The sequence below is a fragment of the Acomys minous genome, assembly GCF_964271855.1.
Source record: "Acomys minous genome assembly, chromosome: 16".
Classification (NCBI taxonomy): Eukaryota; Metazoa; Chordata; class Mammalia; order Rodentia; family Muridae; genus Acomys; species Acomys minous.
In genome coordinates, this window is record NC_140498.1 from 61,322,669 (window position 1) to 61,347,000 (window position 24,332).

The 24,332-nt window shown below is 40.9% G+C and overlaps 2 protein-coding genes across 2 annotated transcripts in view; one reads left to right on the top strand and one right to left on the bottom strand.

Moving 5' to 3' along the window:
• Positions 1-5,102, bottom strand: part of LOC311587550 (uncharacterized protein) — a 43,185-nt gene extending 38,083 nt beyond the window's left edge. The window contains exon 1 of the mRNA XM_084764510.1: positions 5,086-5,102. The gene's annotated coding sequence lies outside the window, so the exon portion shown is untranslated. The remainder of the gene's footprint in view (positions 1-5,085) is intronic.
• Positions 1-23,989, top strand: part of LOC311586306 (uncharacterized protein) — a gene marked incomplete at its 3' end in the record, with an annotated part of 120,551 nt that extends 96,562 nt beyond the window's left edge. The window contains exons 3-5 of the mRNA XM_084762276.1: positions 21,364-21,424; positions 22,549-23,605; positions 23,864-23,989. Coding sequence (XP_084618402.1) covers positions 21,364-21,424; positions 22,549-23,605; positions 23,864-23,989 — 1,244 coding nt within the window. The remainder of the gene's footprint in view (positions 1-21,363; positions 21,425-22,548; positions 23,606-23,863) is intronic.
• Positions 23,990-24,332: the final 343 nt, after the last annotated feature.

Genomic DNA, 24,332 nt, shown 5'->3' on the forward strand with positions numbered 1-24,332 from the left:
TGATAGCATGAGAAGGAAGCTGAACAAACGGTTTCAAACTCAACGCAGAAGAAACAAAAACATAAAATGGCTTGAGTCTACAGCCACTCAAATCTCATCCCTAAAAAGACATCTAGGTAAACTCCTACCTCAAAAGCTCCCCTAAGAAAGCCAATTAAAAAAAAAAGAAGAAGAAGATAAGTATTTAAAGAAATGACACTAACTAGAGTCATTCTGATTTGACCAATTAAATTGTGATATAGGTCACTATTGACCCACAGTGCAAATGCATTTTAAACAACTTCAATGATCCTAACAGTCTACAGTAGCTCATCCACTATTTAGGAGTACAAAGACTTTTCTGACACTCCAGAAAATCTTTTGATAGCTATATTTTCTAAAATCTGGAAACAGGTTATATCTTTACAATATACATTGACACAGAATAAAACTTCCCGTTCTAATAGAGAGGAATGTACATATAGTGAGGCAAGATTGGATGGAGACAGATAAATAAATAAATAAATAAATAAATAAATAAATAAATAAAAATCCAGCAACTCAAACACCGAGTGCCATAGCTCTGTCTCAGATACATGGGGCTTCAGTTTCACAGGGTATAGATGGCCCTATGACTGCAATTTCTCTTTCATCACTCAGTTTTGTTACTTTAACTCAGTATATGCATCTCTCCATGATATATTTCTCAGAACTTAGGTATCTCAACATCTTATGGTCTCAAAATGCAATACGGGCTACATATCCAAAGCCTGGTGAAATGAAATCTCACAGTTTCCTTACTGGGGCACTGTATCTTTACACATAAATAGCTAGAGCAATGTTGAACTGAAGACACAGAGACAGAATACATGACCTTGAATTGTGCATCATTCTTGTTTTAAAAACCAGTACAATGGGGGCTGGAGAGATGGCTCAGAGGTTAAGAACACTGGTTGTTCTTCCAAAGGTCCTGGGTTCAATTGGCAGAAACCACATGGTGGCTCACAACCATCTATGATGAGATCTGGTGCCCTCTTCTGGCCTGCAGACAGAATACTGTATAAATAATAAATAATTAAAAAACAAAACAAAACAAAACACTACAACAATGGGTGATCCTGCCACTTTGGTTTCTAAACTGAGATGAAATATGCCAGCCATGGACCAGAGTTGCAGCATGTTTTATATGAATTTCCTGCTTGGCAATCACTTTGCCTATACTTTCCATTCATTTAAGGTGTAGCAAGAATGGGTGTTGCCCATCTTAGGCTTCCAATGCAGAGTAGGGCTTTCTCTTTACTGGTGCGAAGCTCCTTGAAAATCCCTTCTTCCCTTTCAGGATTTGACGGCCATCTAAAACTACCTAGTTCTGTTTTTTCTCTAAACCCACAGACTGCACTTACTTCGGCCCCACTTGTTGCTTTTTTAGATGATTCTTTCACAGTCCAACATTGTGTAAGGTTAGAATAGAAACTCAACCTAGAAAATTATAGCAAAAACTATGGACAAACATTGTTCCCTGGCTTGCTTGCTTACTTGAGCACTTTCTTATTTGCAGCCTGATCTCTTTTCCAACCCAGGCACACTTTCTCTGTGTTAGCCTTGGCTGTCCTGGACTCACTTTGTAGACCAGGCTGGCCTCAAACTCACAGCAATCTGCCTGCCTCGGCCTCCAGAGGGCTGTGATTAAAGGCATGCACCACCACGCCCGGCATCATTAACAGTTTTGCCTGCTTCAATTCACTTATCTGCAGCTGAAACCTTTTTTAGCCTAGAAGCCTGCTTGCTCTGGCCTATTGGGGTTCAGGAACAGCCCACACTGACCTCGTGGGCACCAAACTCAGGTCAGAGAAAGTTTACTGATCATTTAACAAAGATTCACTGGTTAAGAATATACTATGGGTTTGAGAAAGGACACGGTGACCCAGACCATTCACAGAGTAATTAAAAAAGATAATCAGGAAGAATCAATTTTATTTCAGGTATAATGTGTCCTACCCAGGCAAGAAGAATTAATTCTATTCCTGCTACACTGTGCCTAGGTGGATAGACAAAGCATTTTAAACTGATTCCATGGGCTATAAGGTAGGGGATACTGGGGATGTGCTAGTGCCCTACTCTTCTCCTGAAAAAGAAACAAAGCAGGGTAATATTGCTTAACTCCAACAGAACACACATTTACCTTTAACTCAAGCAGAACAAGCATTTATCATCTGTTGTCACTGACTCATGGTATTGTTTGGTGCTTCCTATTGGACTGGCTCTGGTACCCTGCCAAGGAAGAATAGAATCTCCCACAAAGAACTGCTTCTAAACTAGCTCCTACCCCTTTTTTCTATGACCCTTCTTTCTCTTCTACTTCTCGATGGTAGATTAAAAGGAAGATAAAAGGATTTAGGAACTCTAAGTAAAGTAGGTTTTGAAAAAGCTAAACCTACAATAGAGGTGGCACTGGAGCTCACAGAGTAGCTCCAGTTGAACAAATCTCCCCGTGAGTTCCGTTTCAGCAGCAACTACAACTGATGCTTTGGGTGCTGCTGCCTTTTCCATGGCTTCAGCTTCTCAGTTTCTCCAGGAGTGTGATCGCTCATCCCAGCACTGTGGAGATTTAGCCACAGCAGCTCTGCAGTCCTGGAGTGTTGCTGTCTGGAGATGTGGAGAGGCCAACAACACAAGCTGAAGATCTGAGAACCCTTCTCATGGAACACACGCAGGTGGCACCCATGTGAGCAGAGGATGTAAAAAGGGGGCACCCAGGGAATATGTAGGGGGATTCCAGGTCCAACACTTGAAACAGCCCTGCCTGGCTGCTGGAGATCCTCAGAAGGGGAACTGGAAACTTTCAGGCAAAGCATACATAGTTTGCTAAGAGTCCATGGCAGAGAAGGGTTTATCTGTTGCTTGATTCTGCATGAATAACATGAATAGAAAACTGCTTCAGCTAACTGATATGAAAATGTTTACCACTGACCTGGTCTGTTTCCATTCACATGCATAAGTTAATCAATACTGGGAAATGACATCATCAATCACCTTTCCTCAATCAGGTCTTTCTTCATAGTATTGGTTCTTGCAGCTGACTGTCTTAAACATTAGTCTGAGAGCTAGTTATGGCCTGTCCCACTTCACCCTGCAGTGTAAACATAAACTGTGCATCCTGTTCTGTTCTGAAGACAGAAGCCTCGATCCACATGAAAATCTTTATTCCTGCTAATCGACTAAAATGAGTTATTTCAAAAGTCTGCTGTGGTACACTCCTTTAATTAAAGAACTTAGAAAGTTTAGTCAAGAAGAAAGCAGGGCCATTTCTCTGGGAAACAGACAGCCATCAAGGCTCCCTTGAGTTAGCATAGCTTTATCAAAAAGACTTTTCTCCAAGACATTAGATGAAGCTGTGCTAGAATTAATATGCCTTGTCACCCAGACATCATAATACAATCAAATAAAAAATTACTAATAAAAAATCTCAGTAAGGACAGCTAAAACCTGTTTTGCATTCTATATGCTGCTGCCATTAAATTTCTTTAAATTTAGTCCCAGGTTATGTTTTGAACAATCAAAATATGAAATTGACACAGCAAGCCTAGCCACTTAAGGCATTTGCCCAGCAATGATAGTGACAGAAGTATTTCTTAAGGACATCAGTGCTTTCAAACATCAGTTACAGAGTCCTAAGTGGAAGGCTCCAGAGTATGAAAAAGACAGAAAAGTAGAAGATAGAAAGTACAAAAGCTGAGGTGAGGAGGTTTTGTACAAGCTGTGTCTTATGTCTAGTAAGGTTTGTAAGAATTGCATCTTGTACACTGCTCACAGGGGGAAATGAAATGAAAGGGAGATGTTTATGACGTCAAGTGAAGCTTCATACAATGAGACAAACTCGAGAGGAGAGAGAGGATCTTACACCTAAATGTGAAATGCTAAGGGCAGAACTTGTAGCAGATCCTACTGAAAATAAGGCATTCCAAGGTTGGCATCCTTCCTAGAGCATTTCTATACACCAGCCCAAGCTCCAAAAGAATTGCCCAATTACAGCCCCGTAGGAAGTTATTCAGTTGCCAGGTCCAGGTCCAGGAAGGCACTAGGGTCATATAGGACCCCAAAAGGTGGCCACATCTGGCCTTTGCTTATCACACACCCCCAGGGAGCACCCAGCACACCAGCTCCTGCAGCTCACCTTTCTGATCCTCCCCATTGTGGGTGTTCAGTTGGCATCTGCAGTTGCCCTCCCCCTCCCCTACATGCTCTGCTCAATCCCACTTCTCTCTCCAACCCTGCCCCCTGCAAGGAAAGCCTCTGCACAATCTTAGCATTCCTTCAGATGCTCCAAGCCCCACCCCTGGGGCCAAGGCTTCCCTAGTACAGCAGGTGGCAGTTACTTCATCTTCCTTCACCTGCAATCCTTCCTTGCCATACTTGCATAGGGAGCTGGGGGAGGGGGCATTTCCTCTGCTATTGTATGCTGGGGCTACTGAACTAGCCTAAGAGTTTTAGTTCACCTGCATTCCTTGTTGCCATACTTGGGGGGCGGAGTGTGATTTCCTCTGGCCTTGTCCCCTGAGGCTACTGAACTAGCCTAGGATTTTCAGTTCCCAAGTAAACATGCCCTTTTATGTTCAATCTGGCTTATTTCACCTGTAGAGATAACCCATCAGTCAGCAGTGACCCTGAGCTCACCACTTGGTCATTTTGGACCTTGCCTGAGCTTCCCTCACAGCACTCAGCAGCAGTGCTCAAAGCACATCACACAGACCCATTAAAGAAAGCTCAGCTAAAGAGATGCAGCTGGGTATGGCAGCCAGAAGAAAGAGCCTCATCTTCAGACTGGCTGGTCTGCCTGGAGGCTCTGATTGGCCGGCTAGTCTCGAGTGACATGAGCACCTCCCTTAGAATTACAGTGTCCTGAAGGGACACAGCAAAAGAGTTCATGGCCCAAGCTTCCAGTCCAGGTCCATACATCTCCAGGTCTGCAGAGATTAGAATTTCAGCAGCACGTGTGCGTATCTTCCAATAGCCTCCTGGTCTGTCTTCCCACACAGTCCCACCACTCCAGCTAGCTCTCCACAGCAGCCTGCTCCTCCCATTTGTGGGCAGTGACCCTCCACTCACCATGTTGGGACTTTGGCAGTTGCTTGAGCTTCTCTCACAACACCCAGCAGCAGAGGTCACAGCACACCACGCGGAACCATCCAAGCCTGCACAGCCACACAGCTGACTCTTCAGCAAGATTCCTGGAAGAACCCGCCTTTGCATATGACCTGGGGCGTGTCTCTGGCTGGAGGCTCAGAATGGCCACTTCTTCTTGAGTGACATATACAACTCTCCAGATTGGCATGCTGTGGTAGGGGCACAGAATCATGGTTGCTGGCCCAAGCCTCCTACCCATGGCCAAACGTTTTCCAGAGCTGTAGAGACTTGCATTTCAGTAGCACTGTCCTCCAATGGCCTCAACATCTGTCTTCCCAACTAACCCGGGGAGGACACACTGCTTGTGCTTCCTCACGACAGCCTCCTGCTCCTCTCCTCTGTGGACAGTGACCCCGACCTCAACAACTCACACAGCCAGTAGCCACTTCCCCTGCTTCCTCCTCTATCTAGGTGGGTAACTTGAAGAGCCCATTTCTCAACTTGCAGTGGAGTTATCCATATGTCCCACTAGGAAAGAGCAATGTTAGGAGACAAGACTTTAGTTTTGTGTCTTCAGACTGGGTACAAGCAAACTACTGCTTCTTTTTACCAGGGAGTTACGAAACAATCATGGGGGAAAAGCAGGAAACAGATGACAAACACTGTGAAACACTATTTTTAGTCTACACCTCTTCCCAGTGGGAAAGTGAAAAACAATTACACAGCAATGTTAGTCAAGGTTTTCTAGATGAATGGAACTGATAAAGGAATCTCTCTCTCTATGTAGAGAGTGGATTTATTCGAATGTCTCACAGGCTGTTGTCCACCTAGTCTATCAATGTCTGACTAACACTGGAAAGTTAAAGAATTCAGTAGTTGTTGAGTCCAATTGGCTGAATGCCTGAGATTTTCTTTGGTGTATACCAGAATTGCCAAGAAGTAGGCTTTAATGCCAGTAAGAAAATGAACTTGCTAGCCGGAGGCAGGGCAATAAGATGAAGGGAAGGCGCTATGTTCTTCATGCCCTTCATATATGTAGGCTGCAATGAGAAGCCATGGCCTAGATTAAAGCTGAATCTTATCCCCTCAAGAGATCTACATTAAATAAGGGTTTTCCCACTTCAAAAGGTTGTAATTAAGAAAAATTCCCACAGTGCCCAACCCTGGCTTTTAGTTAATTCTAGATGTCGGGAAAACAAGTATAGCCATCCTAACAGCTAAAACAGAAGAGCTGAAAAAGATTATTTCCCCTATGGCAGGCAAGGAGAGCATGAGATTTGTTTCTAATATAATGGCTTTCTTCAACAAAGGAAGCATTGGGGTTTTACTTAAGGAATTTGGATATGTTCCAATGTAGTTTTGCCTATTCCAAGGCATGCAAAAAGTAAATGCTGTTTTAATGTGGTCACAATGTAAAATCAGTGATATTTCAGGAATTTTTTTTTTTGAGACGGGGTCTCTCTGTGTAGCCTTAGCTGCCCTGGACTCGCTTTGTAGACCAGGCTGGCCTTGAAGTCACAGCGATCCGCCTGCCTCTGCCTCCCAAGTGCTGGGATTAAAGGCGTGCGCCACCACGCCCGGCTTATTTAAGGAATTCTTACACAAAGTGATGCATAGACATATGTAAATTATAAAAATTATCTACATAAATGCCTCTGGAAAGTTTATCTTATACAAGTTCCAAGCTGAAAACAAAGTACATGGCAGTTTGAAAGTATATTGCTCAGGAGGCAATGATACTGGGTAATCATCTTGTAGGTTCTAGCAGAGAGATGTTTCAATGCTACAAATCTCACTTACACAAAGAACAAATTTAGAAAACATCAAGAAAAACACATCTGTCAGTACTGTGGACACTGTTTGCAAGGAACACCTTTGCTGAGCAATTCAAACGTCACAATAAGGCTGCTTAAACCTCTAAGCAGACTGTCTCAGAGAAAAGCCAAAGCTGCCTCTATGCAGTACCAGTAGAATTTCATTTTAGCTTGCCCTGACTGTGGTCTTTCTCAGGCCTATGACATCACTAAAGAGATATCCACATTTTAAACTTTATTTTTCTTTTATGTTTGTGGGAGTTTTGTTTGATTGTGTCTGTATGCTATCGCAACAGTGGCCAGAAGAAGGCAGAAGATGCCTGGGATTGCAGTTACAGCAAAAGGTGTGGTTTTCCTCTTCCCTTAGAGGTGGGGGGCCAGAGGGCTGTTGGCCACCAGCCCACCAAGGCAGGAGGAGCAGAAGATGAGATGAAGGGTCTGCAAGCCTTAGAAAGAAAGTTAAATAGACTTATAAACAGAAAAACACTCAGACACACGTGCACGAATTTAGACAAGACAGAAAGATCGATAAATGACATGAAGGAAAATTCTCAGACAGAGACAAAGGGATTGAAATAGCCCTAGAATGAGCTAAAACAAGAATAAGGAAAATTCTCAGACACAGACATAGGATTTTAATCAAGGACCTACCACACTTCTACACAATGAAGCTGAAAGTGGAAGCTCAAGGTTGTTAGAAACCCAACCTTAGTTTATCCAGTTACTATACAAGTCCTAACAGGAGGTGATAGGCACCTCCAAGATTATAATAAAGTTAAATAGACTACTATGGACATATTATAATTGAGGAGATTTAAGAAAGTGCTTGTGTCCTGTAGTGTGCATCCATCTTTTTGTTGTAAGGTGCTTAACCAGCTTAAACACAATAGCCCCTCCAATGAGGATTACTTTAGATCCTACCATAAATCTAGCTCTTCTGTCAACACCAGCTCTTAGCCTATCAGAAGCTCCTTAAATCCAAGTTCCCATTTGGATTGTAAGATGAAATTCAGTTCAAGTTCTAAGGCCCTATAGGACTGAAACCAGGAAGATTCAATGCTTGCTGCTTAGAATAAAACAATACATGATATAAATGAATGTTCTGCTTAGGGTAAAGATAAATAATGTTCTATTAGAATCAAGACCACAACATCCTGCTATATTCTTCACTCCTGGTGATCTGGAAAGGTCCCAAGAGCTCCACTGCCACAAATCCTACTCAATCAGGTTGAAATGCCTTGTCTAGCTGGCTGGTTACATTGTTCTCAGAACAAAATGGATTCCTCTTGTGCTTAGCCAAACAAAATGATGTAATGATGCTCTTCCCCTTGCTTCCCACCTGGTTACCTGGTTGTTCCCTGGTTACAGTTTTCATATAAGAAAACCCTGCCTTAGAAACACACCGTCATCACAGTTTGGCTCTGGAGACCGCTGTGGCCCTGTCCAGTCAGTAATTGTTCACCGTTCAAATGAACTTCAATCAATCTGAGTCTGGCATTTGAATGGTTAGTGTATGGCTGTTCCTGAACCCTAACACTCCGAGAAGATTGCTTCTAAATTCATAGGCGACTCAGAACAGCATTATCCCTCAAGATTGGAAAGAGTTGGTGGCAGCAGTATTAGAACAGGGTCAGGAGTTACAGTGGCAATCATGTTGGAAAGTGCAAGTGAAGGCATAGAACATCAAAATCAGGGGAGGGTATTGATAGGAGCAGTTCCTAGGTGAAGGTCAATATGCTGATTTACAAGGACAGCTTGAATTTGATGATCACAATTTGGCACTACCAGTTTAAATGCTTGAGATAAGGGTGAAGAATCAGGAAAGACATCTGAATCATTTACTAAAGTAATTCAAGGCCATAACGAATCCTTTATGTTTTTTTTTCATAGATTAATTTCAGGTTTAAAAAGAATAGCATCAGAATTGGAAGTCAGAAAAATATTAACTGAATCTTTTGCTGTAGAAAATGCTAATTCAGAATGCCATGGACTTATTAGAGCTTTAAATGCAAGATGAGAACCAATCAAGAACTGGGTTGGGGATACAGCTGTTACTAGATCTCATGTTTATGATGCTAATGTTATAGAAGTGATTTCTAAAAATACTAAGATAAAAAGGAAATGGAAGATATTTTAGTTATGAGAAGGAAACCCTTTTGAAAAGGGACCGTAGGGAAGGCATTTCTAGAAACAATGGTTTGGTTTTCCTAGAGGTAATCTAGAAAGTAGACACCAGCCTTCTGGATTTTGCTGAATGTGTGGCAGAAGCTGACATTTGGCTAATGAATGCAGATCAGCAAGGCATAGGCTATGTAATCCTTTGACATCAGAAAACACCCAAAGAGGCTTCCTGCAGGCCATGATATCAAATTTGATTCCATCTTTCCCTGTCAGCATAGGAGAAACTCATAAACAGAGCAATTAAACCACTTAATGCCCATTGTTAAAAACTACACTGCTCTGGATGTATGTAATAAGGACAGAACAGATTCAATATATAAAACAAAAATTCAAGACCACAAAATAAATATATTGGCAAACTGCTATAATGACCAGAGACCTAAGCTAAACATAATAATAAATGGCATTGGAATTAAAGAGTAAGGCTAATGGTCTGGACATTGTGAATGTAATTTTTTTTTTTTTACCAGAGAGTATACATAGTTTATTGATGGTAGGGAAAAAGTCTTTCTTTACATAAAAAAGGTGAAATGTTGCAGGATATTTGATCCCATTGTGTACCCTGAGATTGTGAACTCTAAAAATGTGTCTTTTGTTTGGTGTGGTTCAGCCCAACACACACATTTAACTCAAGAATGTTCTATTTCTAGTAAGCAATTGATTTTGGTGGCTCAGCATTAGCACATGCCTTTAATCCAAGAGCTTTCTGTACACAAGATTTAATAGTTATCCCTAGGTCAAGAGACTAAGCAAGTATCCAGCAGATAGTGATTAACAGAAAGGAGGGACTCTGAGTTGAGGGGTATTTAAGACCTTGTGGGGAAGAAAAAGGAGAAGGAGAAGACCAAAAGAAGAAGAAGAAGAAGAAGAAGAAGAAGAAGAAGAAGAAGAAGAAGAAGAAGAAGAAGAAGAAGCAGCTTCTTGACTTTTTGGTTCTTTGGCTTTTAGCTTCCGGCTTTTTCTTCCCAGGCTGTAGGGTGAACTAGCATGCCTTTTCCCTGTGTGATGTGGGCTGAGTTGGAAAGTCAGCTGGGTGTTTTCTCTCCTTCCCTGTGCTACCCTATTTTCACTCCTTTATCTGGCTTGAGTCTTATTGGAAAAGTCAAAGAATTGGGATTTTCTGTTTGTTAGAACAAGAATGTGGCATATGGTAAATCTGCAGCATCAATTGAATATAATCCAAAGAAAATTCCCAGAAATTCATAAAAGGAAACCACATTCCAAACTTATATGCAAACTGGAAATACTCAGAATGCTGAATAGATTTATGAAACTATAATACAACCTTTATGTAATCTGACCGCACTAAAAAAGTTTGGTGCTAAAATATAGTTTGATATCACAAGAAATTAGAATAATCAAGAATGTGTACAATATCTATGAAAGAGTAAAGGGGATGGAGAGAAAAAGCCTAAAACAAAAGCAGAAACATACAGAAAAGTTTTTGACAAAAGATCTAAGGAAACACATGCAGGAAAAGTTTGTACTTGACTGATATTACACATTTACTTATGATTCTATGTGTATAAATTTTAAATAAACGGAGTCACAACTCACACAATATTAACTAAAAGTGAACCTTAACCTGTTATGTTTTGGACTTTTCGTTTCTTACAAACAGGCCTCATACTCTGGAGTTCTCTCTCTGCACAGGAAGTAATCTCTTCCTAAGGTTCTGCATCCCATCATGCCTCCTCATGGGTCCATGTAAAGCCAGCCACACTGATGTTCTAACCCAAAACAATGTACAAGAAAAATTCAATCTCTGTTTCCTTCCACATAGATTATAGCAAAAGATATGAAATCTCCCTTATCCACTTTGCTGAAAACCATCCAGACCTGAGAAACATCTGCACTTCAGAAACTCCATCTCTCCCTTGGAACTGAATTTCTCTGGATCATACCATGCTGGCTGGTAGTAGCAGAAAGTTTAGAATATTCTAAATATGTATTGCTGTAGGATGATCTCCATCACCACTTTCTATCAGTTTCCAAACTATTTTGTAACATGTAAAGTACAAACCTGAAACTGGAATGCAAAAATCTGAACCTTTAGAACATAGACCTTTAGTTTTCAAAGTTTCCTCCCATCACACATCAACATTAATGGCTGTGTGTGTACTCCGGACAGTGACATTACAAGGATCACCACCTCCCATACACAGGCCTGCAGAGCCTCCTACTCCCCAGGAAATCTGGACCGAGGAAGGCTCATAGGTCAGTGTGAATTTCATAGGTCACAACATGAACCAACAGAAACACCATTGCTCACTGTCCATCCTAATCCCAGCAGCTCTGACAATTCAGCATCCCGACTAGAGGACATTTATACTGAGGCTCCATAGCCCAGGGCTACATGACGTCAAGACTTTCATCAAATCCATAAAGCCTATTATTGGTTTTTGTTTGTTTGTTTGTTTGTTTGTGTGTGGATTTTTTTGTTTTTGTTTTTGTTTTTTTTTTTTAGATAGGGTTTCTCTGTGTAGCATTGGCTGTCATGGACGTACTTTATAGACCAGGCTGGCCTCTAACTCACAGCAATTGGCCCACCTCTGCATCAGGATTGCTGAGAGTAAAGACATGCTCCACCACTGCTGGGCACACCTCCCAGTCTTCTGATCCTTAGATAACCAAGGTGTCAAATTCCAGGATATCAATTTACCTACAAAGTGCTGGGTTTACTGGCATGTTATCTGAAACTTAGATAATTAAAAAGCACCTGGTTGCCTGTGTGTCCCTGCAGGGAAGCAGCCTGATTGCTAGTCTGTCACCTGAGACATTACCTTGAATATCATGCCTGGCTCACTCCCTGTCCTTACTGGTTCCCTATCTCCTGTAAGAGCCCTCTGCTCAGTGGAGACCCACAGACTCTTCTCTCCTTGCTGGGGAAGGCGCCCTCATCCCCCACCCCTCCCTCCTTTCACACCTCCACTCCATCCTCTACCCCAGCCCCACCCCCAGCCCTAGCACAACTATGGACTTTTTGGTTTGGTTTGTTTGTTTGTTTGTTTGTTTTTATTTTTTATTTTTTTGTTTTTTGAGACAGGGTTTCTCTGTGTAGCCTTGGCTGTCCTAGACTTGCTTTGTAGACCAGGCTGGCCTTGAACTCACAGCGATCCGCCTGCCTCAGCCTCCCAATGCTGGGATTAAAGGTTAAAGGCCTGAGCAACCACATCCGGCTTTGTTTGCTTTTTAATCACCTTTCCACTGAGGATGATGTGTTGATTAACTGTAGTGCTCCAAAATGATTATCTCTTTATATATACATTTTAAGATTTATTTATTTAAGTATACAGTGTTTCACCTTCACGTATGCCTGCCCACCAGAAGAGGGCGCCAGATCTCCCTGTAGATGACTGTGAGCTACCATATGGTTGCTGGATTTGAACTCAGTACCTTTGGAAGAGCAGGCAGCACTCTTAAGCACAGAGCCGTCTCTCCAGCCCCTCCAAAATGATTATCATCCCTTTCCTGCTTTCCTCCCAGGTTTGTTTCATATCTATCAGGTGAAAGACAGCTGCAGTTTACCTGAACATAGCATGAAGCCACAAAACAAAAATGTTGTTTCCTAAACTCTCTTTAATTGGGAATCTTTTTTGTACCTTTTCACTTGTGGGACAGACTGGTCCCTCCACTCCAATTTGAGCACTAGGCTTTGCAAGCTGTGCACGCTGATTCTAGGAAGAAGAAGGGAAGTGCCTGAGGGTTTTGCTGGGGCCTCAGGCAAGCTCAGATGTTAGGACCTGGTTGAGCTCAAGGGCAAAGGATAAGGGGCAGGCATCTGAGCTCAGGAGGCCTGAGTGGCTGGTTCTGCCCTGGGGTGAGTGCAAAGGTGGAAATGCAGGGTCTTGGAGAGCAGGTAGGATTGCTACTGAAATGCAGATGCCTCCACTTAAGAAAAAAGACTGGTCCTGCAAAGTAAGCCTGTGCCAGGAACTACTGTGCTGTGTCCCTTCAGCACACTCTAGCCATAGGGAAGTGCTCCTGTCACTCAAGACTCAGTGGCCAATCAGGGAACCCAGGAAAGAGAGAAAGAGTGTTCTTGCGGGTGCCATGCTGTATGGTCCTCTCTGTACTGGAGCGGACTTGAGTGATTGTGTGCGATATTCTCTGAGTGTTTGTGCTGGGTGCTGTGAAGAGAGCTCAGGCAAGGTCAGAAGACACAACATGGTAAGTGCAGAGTCACTGCTCACAGTAGGAGGAACAGGCAGCTGGGCAGAGGAAACTGGTGTAGTGGGTCTTCCCTGGGGATGCGAGATAAGCAGCAGCAGATGTGGCCACCTGTGAGGTCCTTTTCGGTCTTAGTAATTTTCTGGACTTGGTGATGGTCTCTGACTAACTGCACTGTGTGGATTACATCTACACAAAGCATTGGGAGCAGGGCCTTGTGAGTAGAAACATCCTTGGCAGGATTACAAACTCAGACCCCTGGTTTCTCTAACTTCTTCTAAAAATTCTGTTCTTAGCATGTAACATTTATGTCTAAGATATATTTGGAAGCCCGGCATTGTGGCCCTCGCCCCAAATCCCAGCACTCAGGAGGCAGGTGGCTCGCTGTGAGCTTAAGGCCAGCCAGGTCTGCAATGTGAGCCAAGGGCAACAGAGAAAAACAGTGCCGCGAAAAAAACAAAAACAAACAAAGAATAAATTTTGTGGAGGTTGTAAATGTGATCTCATGTGTTGGGTAACCCTTCAGTATCAAGCTGTGATGTACAAGAGGATAATTGATATTATACAGGATTTACCAATGACCAGGAAGTAGAATTTACCTGAAGAAGAACTGCGTCTAAAACACCCCACAGAGAAGTTAGCCTGTTAGAGATTAGGATGCTAGGGCACACGTGTTGATTCACCAGGATTGTCAACACATTTGGCTCCAAGTCATCACAGAGGAGACAACTTTGATTTAAAACCAGCCACTTGGCACATCTTCATCTTGAAAAGAACAGGCCTCTAATAAATTCCTCACTGGGGCATTACAGTGTCACAATGAATATGAAGGCCTTATGTGCCATAAAGGTCCAGTTTCCTCTTGGGAAAAGCATAGTTTTGCATAGCTCTTTCGCAAGCCTAGGACAGTATATGACAAGGACAGAAACAGCCTGTGGCCTAGGCCTGTGATCTTCCTCCAAGGCAGGGATGTATTGAGGATAAAATAGGGCTCCTTCTCCAAGGCCAGGAATATGCTTGGGAGAGTGGGTAATGGTCTGGGTCCTTTGCCCTTCTGTGAGGGGTGTCTTCATCTCCTGAAAACCTAAGTGATTCTACCCCATGGGGTTCTGTTGATCAGTCCCAAATCCACTCTGGGCTTGGTCAGTAGTTTGTGAGAGCCCTGTGTTCCTGATGTGCAGTTTTGTTTTATAAGAATTGTTCTGTGTTTGTGCCATGGTATGATAAATTTCTGATGACTTCACAGAAGCCTCACATATGCTCATTTCCTCCATGGATGTAGTACACAAGATGCTATTCTTGAGAAGCTTACTTGGCTTAAGTCATAGCTTGTGCAAGTCCTCCCCACCTCAGCTCTTCTACTTTCTACCTTCCTCTTCTTTTATATTCTCATCTTCTGGGACCTCCAACTCTGGACTCTGTCACTGAAGAATAAGCTGCTTTTTCAGGGCACTAGTGTATTTCAGAAATGATTCTGGGATTGTATTTGCTGTGTAAATCCCTCATCAGTCTAAGTGGCCAGACTTGCAGTCTCAGACCATATTGAAATTGTTCCAAACATAACCTGGGGCCTGAACTGAAAAGACATGAGAGCTTATGTGGAATGCCAAATCTGTTGGCAGCATTAGCCAGAACTAGATGCATGATATCATTAACAGATTTTTAAAAGTAATCTTTCAATTGTGTGTAGAGTGATTTCTTCCTGAAAAGGCTCGTTAATTCTAGGACAGCTGTATTTTCATCCTTTTGGAAAATGTTTCTGAGATCAACTCTGTTGACTCAGGTGGCTTGGATACCACCCTGTTGCTCCCCAGGGCAGTGACCTTGTTTTCCTCTTGATGAAAAATTCTAGCCCGGCGGTGGTGGCGCACGCCTTTAATCTGCATTCGGGAGGCAGAGGTGGGCGGATCGCTGTGAGTTCAAAGCCAGCCTGGTCTAAAAAGGGAGTCCAGGAGAGCCAAGGCTACACAGAGAAACCCTGTCTCAAAAAAACCAAAAAAAAAAAAAAGAAAAAAAAGAAAAATTCTAAATTCCCTAGTTAAAAGACTATACCACAACAGTGTTTTAAAATTACTCATTTGAAGCTGAGCTTGGTGGCCACACCTTTAATCCCAGCACTTAAGAGGCAGAAGCAGGTGGATCCCTGTGAGTTCATGGCCAGCCTGGTCTACAAAGTGAGTCTAGGACAGCTAAGGCCTACAGAGAATCACTGTCTCGAAAAAAACATACACACAAAATTACTCATTTGAGCAATGTAATGAACTGGCCACTTTAGAAACATGTTGCAGCATGGCTTCTGCCATCAGACCGGAAGAGGAGGTCTGCAGAAAGTGCCCAGTGAAACTGGGTAGACAATGGCTAGATCACAGAGTAATGATTGAGACATTCAGCTCCAGGGGTCCCCATTGTGAAGAAAGACCTGATTCTAGCAGGGTGTCAGAGTTTGTAATTTCCCAGCATGTATTAATTCGTGCATGTGAATAAAAGCAGACCAGATGTTTGGTTATAATTTCGTTAGGTTAGCTGGAGCCAGTGAATGTTGCAATTTCAGTTAAGGGACCATTGGCTGTAGCTGTGTGTGTCAGGTTAAAGATCTCAGCATCTAACATTGCACATAGGGGCAAGGTCAATCCCTGTCTTATTAATGCCATTCCCTCTACCAGAGAAAGTTCTACTCTTTTTCAAAATCAGTCTGCCCATGTGTTTTTCAAATTATATTTATCTTTTTAAAAAGGCAATGGATGGTATTTTTAGAATTCACTTTTTTATGTAGCACTGCTCTAATCTTTTTTTTGTTTCTGCTCATGCTAATGTTTCCCAGTAATTAAAATATTCATTCTTTTTCTCAAAGGCTTTCACATTCTTTTCTGTTAGAGCAACATCACTGTAGCTCACTCTTTCTTCATGCTGTGTAGTTAAGACTTTTTTGAGCACCTAACCCTCTCATTCCCACTGCTTGGAAGATGGTCCTTTAATTCCTTACAGGCAAAGCTCTAACTAGTAACTCAGGAGGAAGAGGCACCAGTGAATGATTGTCCTCAAACTTCCTTGGATTTGCCGAGGGGCTTTGGGGGTGGTAGTTACAAATGAAAGGGACCTGTGTAAGAATTATTTTCCCTGACCAACTTTGAAGTAATGTAGTCACAGCCCAGAAATGGATGGGGAGTCCCACAAGCGATGGCCTTCAGAGAAGCTGAAGACCAGAAGAGGGGTGTCCTGGGGAAAGTTATAGAGTGCGGCAAAGGGGCAGAATTTGAAGCAGCAGGGTTTGGCTGCTAGGGCTCCTCAGGCAGAGTCCTGGACAGTTCCTGCCAAGTCTACAAAGCTTACAAAGTTTACAAAGGGAGCTCATGGCAAGGAAGGTTTTCTCTGCCATTTGAGTTGGCAAGAAGAACCAGCACAGGGGGAGTGCTGGACAGAGACTTCTTTGATTTTGAGTTGACAGTAATCCTGTAGTTCTTTTTTAAAGGACGTTGTTATATTTCAACATCGTCCTTTGTGCCTGCTTTAATCAGTGGTGCCATCTATGTTGTGTGATTTTAGTAATTATAATCTACTTATATTGCTGTTTCTCTAGAAAATGATAGAACTTCCCTGATTGTTGTCTTCTGAAATTTTAATATGTTATGTTATGTGTTCCTAATTTTGGTGATGTTCTGTGGAGAAACAATTTTAGTTTTATCTTCTGGCTCCGAAAGACCTGCTTCTTCCCATTTCTTGGCAAACTGCATTTCCCGGTTAGTGCAATCATTAGTGTTTGGTGTTTTGCTACTTAAATGAGTGATGTGGTTAACAAGTTTATTTGAGTATTTAAGCCTTCTCATGTATTTATGTGTCTGTGTTCAAATGGGCTTTTGTACTGGACGTTTCTGAGCATACAGTCATCTGAGGGAGCCTCAAGTGATGGTGTGGCCTCATCAGAATGGCTGGTTGCTATGTTTGTTAGAGATTTTGGTGATTGTTGACTTCTGTGGCAAAGCTCTTCCTTTGAGGGTGACAATATCCTCAAGCAGGTGTGGTTTCACTGGATAAGAGCAATAGCTGAGCATGAGACAGTGACAAAGCAAGAGAACAAGCCAAGAAACAATGTTTATCCATTTTTTTGGGCTTCATTTTGTAACTTGAGATTCTGCCTGTAGCTCCAAAAGTGATGCAGTGTGGTCTGACAGGACCAAACATGTAAACCTATTCACAACCTAAGATGCTTTTGTTTAGAGGATTTAGTCACAACTGCCAAGTAGTCAGTAGACATTTATTTAAAATGCTGCACAAAAAGGTATTTTAATGCTGGATACAACCTGGAATATTCTCTTTTGGAGGAAGGTGGAAAACTAAGGACATGAATAACAAAAGGCCTAGAGAGCTGTACAAAAAGAGATTACCCAGCTGCTTTTGTAGATCCTGGAAGAGAGTAATGCAGAGAGTGTTGAGAGTAATACAGACAGAGGCAGTTGAGGTCATAGGATTTCACTGTAAAATGTACTCCATGAAAAAAATCAATCTAGAGCTCATTTGTGTGATATTTGGCCCCAAACCTTTTATTCTGCCAATGCCCAAAGGAATTGAATAGGGCAAAATTTATGAGTAAAGGCCATATTTCTTAGATGGTATTTTGAATCACTTGAGTGGTTATTGCTAGTGACTTATTCAGTACTACAGTGGAAAAAATCAACAGGAGGTGTAGAAATAAATGCAAAGTCTCTGGTGTAGAGGAAAAGAGCACTAGGTAGTTTCAGATGGCAGCCACATGATGAAACAGATATAGGGATTTTAAGGATATTATCATCATTCAAAAGAAGCCTTTTGTTCTGGTTTTTTAAGCCCAAGAAAGTGCCCTAAGTGTAATGCTCCCTCAGGCTAAAGCTAATGGAAGCAGTAGGCAAAGTGATTTCTAGACCCAGGAAGGAACTTCCTATAAAAGCTTCTACAACTGTGGCCCAGTCTGAAAAGGATTCATTCCAAATTCAAAGCCAAACTATATGTGCTGGTTCTGGAAACAAAAATTATGCAAAATTTCATGTTATGGATTCCTCCTGTGTGGTTTTAGTTCAGCACTGTTGCAGCTAACTGTGTTTGGCAAAGTGAGAATAATGTGAGATTTATAGCATGAAGCTCTGAGTATGAGGCCTGAGTTGCATTTTGATAGGACAAGAGGTTCAGATACCTAAGCTATGAGAAAGCTGCCCAGGGAAGATGCACATAGGAATTGGAAGGAACCTAACTGAGAAATATGTGAGATCTGCAGGGATAGTGCCATCTAAGTCCTTGGGAACCAAAGCCCTATGTCTCTGAGAAACAGCAGCAGGATTTGGTGTTTGCTCTGTTGGGTTTCCTGCCTTGGTCCATTCTTCTCTCACTATGTACACATTCCTTTCTATTGGAATGGGAAAGAGTTTTCTGTGCCATTGTATGTTGGAAGGATATAACTTGTTTTCTGATTTTACAAAATGTGGAAGTCAACAGATTGCCTTGAGTGTCAAATGAATCTTTGGACATTTGAACAGTGTATGTGCTGTTGCAGATCATTGGGATCATTGAATTTAGATGAAATATATTTTAATCATGGAGTGACCAAATAAAAAATCTCCCAGGGAGAATGATGTCTTTGAACACTTGTCTCCCATTTGTGGCATTGTTTGGGGAATATTATGGAAGGTTTTCTAGGAGGAGCCTTTCTAGATTCTTTAGTGAGGATGGGATTTGAGTGTCTATAGACTCAACCCTTTTCCTGTTCCTGTGTCTCCTGTGTTGTGGTTGGAACTGACCAGTCAGCTTCCTTCTTGTGCTGTCTTGCCCTCATTAGTATACACTCCATCCCTATTTCACAGACGGTGCAGTAGAAGCTATTCAATGCTAAGCTTTTTTGATAGCTTACTATTTTTATAGTTTGAATTAGTTTTTCTTTTAACTGTTTTTGTTTTTTTGTTTTTTAATTTGAATTTGAATAAAACATTTTTCTGTGTAGCTACAGCAAGTCCTGAAAATAGGCAAATATCCCAAGCCGACATTTAACTTAGTGATCCATTTTACTCTTGTTAAACAGTGCTGAGATTTGCTTTGGGCCGAAATGCATAGCTTGTTTTCTCTTTAAATTATGAGCTGATGGGCTTGGGATGTAGTATTTGCATGTATGCTTGCACATAAATGTGCTGTTGTGCATATTTTCATCCACATCTTGAATTGTAAAGTTGGAAGAGAGTATATTCTATTCCTCGATGGCATGTATTCATGACGTTAAACTACATGAGCTTTCTGAGTCACTGGATTGTAGTTGTCTGTAATTCTACCTACAAGTTGCATTTATCTTAGTTTTTAAGCGAATGTGTGCATTTTGCCTTGTGCATGAATATGTACATGAAAATGTGCCTGGTCCTCATTGTGGTCAGAAGATGGACTCAGACTCAGGAATCTGAACTTGGTATAATGGGTAGTTGTGAACTTCCAGTGTGAATACTGGCAATTGACTTACATTATTGGCAAGACCAACAGTAGCTCTAGTGTACCATCTCTGCTGCCCTGTGTTGCTCATTTGTTATCAACATCTATATTGCTAATATTTTCATCTCTCCATTTTTAACTTTTTAAACCTACATTTTCTATTAGTAAGATCTTATGAATGGTACCATTTAAATGGGTGCACTTCAAGTTCCTGGAAGATGATACAGACCTGGAGTGAATGCCTGATACTTTGTAGGAACTTCATTAAGACCAGGTAGTTCTTTTTACCTCTATTATTTATTTATTTATTTATTTTTGGTTGTGTGTTCTGCACAGGATTCAGGGTCTTAATATGTGTTGGAAGGGCCCTGCTGTTTGAGGCTGCAGTTCTCCTACTCCAGATAGCCTTTCTAAAGTCGGTGTGAGGTGCAGGCCTCCCTCTCTCCAGCAGGGCCTCCAGCTCTCTGCCTTACTCCACCTAGAGAGTGTGTTTAGACATAGATGCCCCAATCGTATTTGATATATGGCCCTTGACAAAGCTCCCTTCTAGCTCTCCCCTCCCTGCACCTATAGGATAATTAGGCACTGTGTTCCTTTCATATGACAGGAGCATGCTGCCACCTGTGAAATAAGCATCCTAAAAGTGCCTGCTTTTAACCAATTCTGTACACCTATCATGGAAGCTCCCCACCCCTTCCTGAAAATCTACATAGCCTTTGTTCTCGCTGACTATGTTGACCCTGCTCCTGAAGTGGTTGCCAGTGCATTTAATCTCTATTGTTGTTTTGGCCTTCCAGGCCCTGCATCTTGTCTTCTGATCCTCTTGCCTTGGTGGGATGATGGCCTAACCCCACTACCCAAGAGAGAGGAGAACCACAATTTCTATCTCTTGCTGTCCTGGAATTCATTGCTCAGATGTGACTGGCAATCAAATCATGAGATACTCCTGTTTCATCGTCCTGACTACTGAGTTTAATGGCATGAAAAAATACACTCAGTTTAAAAATCATTTTTATCATTAATAATTCTTTATACAATATCTCTGACAGGATCCCAGTACTCCTAAACTGTTTCTCCACCTCCCCATCCCTCTCATGATTGGCAATTATCTTGCAAGGCTATATCCTATTCAAGGGGTGAGGAATGACACAAGTGGACCTCAGTATTCAGGATCTTTATAAAATGACTTGGTTACATTAGAACATCTGTGTCAGGAAATAAGTGGAGGAAGCCACAGATTTATGTAAATATATTGTCAATAAAGGATACAGTTACAGTTTTATCACTATCATGCTTTCTCTTGCACACCTGTATGAGATATTATAGGATGCAGTGACCTATGATGATGTGAATGTGAAATTCACTCAGGAAGAGTGGGCTTTGCTGGATCCTGCCCAGAAGAGTCTCTACAGAGAGGTGATGCTTCAGACCTACAAGAACCTCACTGCCATAGGTAGGATTGTGAATTTTAATTTGCTTTTAACAATCTAGTGATAATTGTTTCTCTGTTGCTGTTATTTGTTATTATAATGTCAACTGATGATGAGGATGATTGAGATAGGTAAATCAGACAGATGTCAGAGGTTAACTGAAGAGTAACCTGAAGTTTGCCGAATTTCCAATAATATATCATACATTTCCTCGTACTCTATTTTAGGTTACAATTGGGAAGACCATAACATTGAAGAAAATCTTCAATGTTCTAGAAGATATAGAAGGTAATTTTCATGTGCAACTTGATACAAATGTGCATCTTAATTACTTTTAGTGCATCTTTTAAGTTCTAAAGAAAAGCAAGAGTGGAAATATGCGCTGTTTGAAGTGTATCAATGATTATGAAATTCTGACAAAAACATGTGCCTCAAAATCAGGTAGCTGATTTATTTTTTGTAAGTCATTTCTCTAAAAAAGAAGATAAGAAAACAATGCATTAACAGATATCACCATTTGAACCATAGTGAGCTAGATTGTAGAACTGCTAATCTCTTTAGTCTCGTACTACTTAGATATTGCAGAAGATATACACATTAACCTTCTGATAAACAAATAGTCATACTAGAGCTCATGTTCCTAATATATTTGCAGTAATGTTGCTAAATTTAGTGAGAGAGTCAGTTTGTGAAAGTGAAGAAAGTTATTCTGGAGAAACTTTTATCCCTAAACAATATTTCAATGAGAAAAACAAAAAATGAGACTGTGAATGCAGGGTAAACCTTTTCATTTGCTATCTTCTTTAATAGATATATCATTTATCACTATGGATACAAGCCCTGTCGGCATAGGCACATTGAACAAATCTATATAACCCTCTCTTAACCAGAAGAATTAGAAGATTTATAGTAGTACCCAGAATGTGTAGGCTTTCTGAATGTAATAGTGTGTACAATGAATGGCTTTTCCAATTTTATTGGCAATGCATCCACAAACTCACACTACAGAAAAACTTCCATGATTACTATCAATGGGGATTGCTTCTGTTTGCCTTGGTTCACTTTGCAATTATAATATAACTCACATGATAGGAAAAATTTTTATGCAATCAGAGCGGTAAATCTGACTTTTCCCAGTTCTCTTCTAATATGTGAAAAACCCTCTTTTATAGTGAAATGATGCTATAAATATAGTCCATGGAGTACATGATCTTAGAATTACAGGGCTCTTCAAAGACACAAAATTACACTTGAAGAAGGAATGAAAAATGAAAGTCAATAAACTGACATTACCATGAGATCTGTTTACATTTACAATTAGACCAAACTGTAAAATTAATTAACACAGATAAAAAGATTCATCAGTGTAATGAATGTGGTATAAGTTTGACATGTGCCAATTATCTTTGAAGGATTGAAAGAAGATACACTGGAGGAAAACCGCCTCTTTTTACTCAGTGTGGTAAATCTGTGTCATGTCAAAGTCAGCCTCAAAGGCAAGAAATAATTCCTACTGGAGAGAAACCATATGAAGATATTCAGTATGGCGAAGCCTTTGTAAATCACAGTAGTTTCCAGTTTCATAAAAGAACAGAAACTAGAGAGAAACCCTATGAATGTGAACAATGTTTTATGGTCTTTCACCATCAAAGTTATCTTGAAATTCATGAGAAAATTTTTACTGGACAGAGAGCTTATGAATGTCAACAATGTGGCAAAGCCTTTGCACAGCACAGGTATCTTCAAAGGCATGAAAGAATTCATTCAGGAGAGAAACCTTACAAATGTAATCAATGTGGTAAAGCCTTTACATGGCAAAGTTCTCCTCAAATGCATAAAAGAATTCATAGAGGAGAAAAACCTTATGAATGTAATCAATGTGGTAAAGCCTTTGCACTGTACAGATATCTTCAAAGGCATGAAAAAAGTCATACAGGAGAGAAACCTTATGAATGTAGTCAATGTGGTAAAGCCTTTGCATGGCACAGTGACCTTCAAAGGCATGAAAGAATTCATACAGGAGAGAAACCTTATGAATGCAGTCAATGTGGTAAAGCCTTTGCATGGCACAGAGACCCTCAAATGCATAAAATAATTCATACGGGAGAGAAGCCTTATGAATGTAATCAATGTGGTAAAGTCTTTGTATGTCACAGTCATCTTCAAAGGCATGAAAGAATTCATACAGGAGAAAAACCTTCCGAATGTAATCAATGTGGTAAAGCCTTTACACGGCAAAGTTCTCTACATTTGCATAAAAAATTCATGGAGGTGAGAAACCCTATGGATGTAATCAATGTGGTAAAACCTTTGCACTGTACAGATATCTTCAAAGGCATGAAAGAATTCATACAGGAGAGAAACCTTATGAATGTAGTAAATGTGGTAAAGCCTTTGCACAGCACCAGTCTCTTCAAATGCATGAAAGAATTCATATGGGAGAGAAACCTTATGAATGTAATCAATGTGGTAAAGCCTTTGCACTGTACAGATATCTTCAAAGGCATGAAAGAATTCATACAAAATAGAAACCTTATGAATATAATCAATGTGGTAAAGCCTTTGCACTGTACAGATATCTTCAAAGGCATGAAAGAATTCATACAAAATAGAAACCTTATGAATATAATCAATGTGGTAAAGCCTTTGCACTGTACAGATATCTTTAAAGGCATAAAAGAATTCATACATGAGAGAAACCTTATGAATGTAATCAATGTGGTGAAGCCTTTGCACAACACCAAAGATGAAGGAATTCATACCGGTGAAAATCTTTATGAATGTAATCAGTGTGGTAAAGACTTTGCATGGCACAGCAATCTTCAAAGGCATGAAAGAATTCTTACAGGATAGAAGCCTTGTGAATGTAATCAATGTGGTAAAGCCTTTGTGTGGCACAATCAACTTCACATGCATGAATGAATTCATAGAGGATAGAAGCCTTATGAATGTAATTAATGTTGTAAAGCCTTTGTATATCACAATTCCTTCAGAGCCATGAAAATTCATATAGGAAATAAATGTCGTGAATATAATGACGGTGATAAAGGCTTTGAATGTCATGATCAGCTTCAGAAGCATGAAAGAATTTACACAGGAGAGAATCTTTATGACTATATTTCATATTTTGAAGTCTTTATATGCCATTATATACTAGAGAGAAATTCTGTGAATGTAATTAATGTGAGATAGCCTA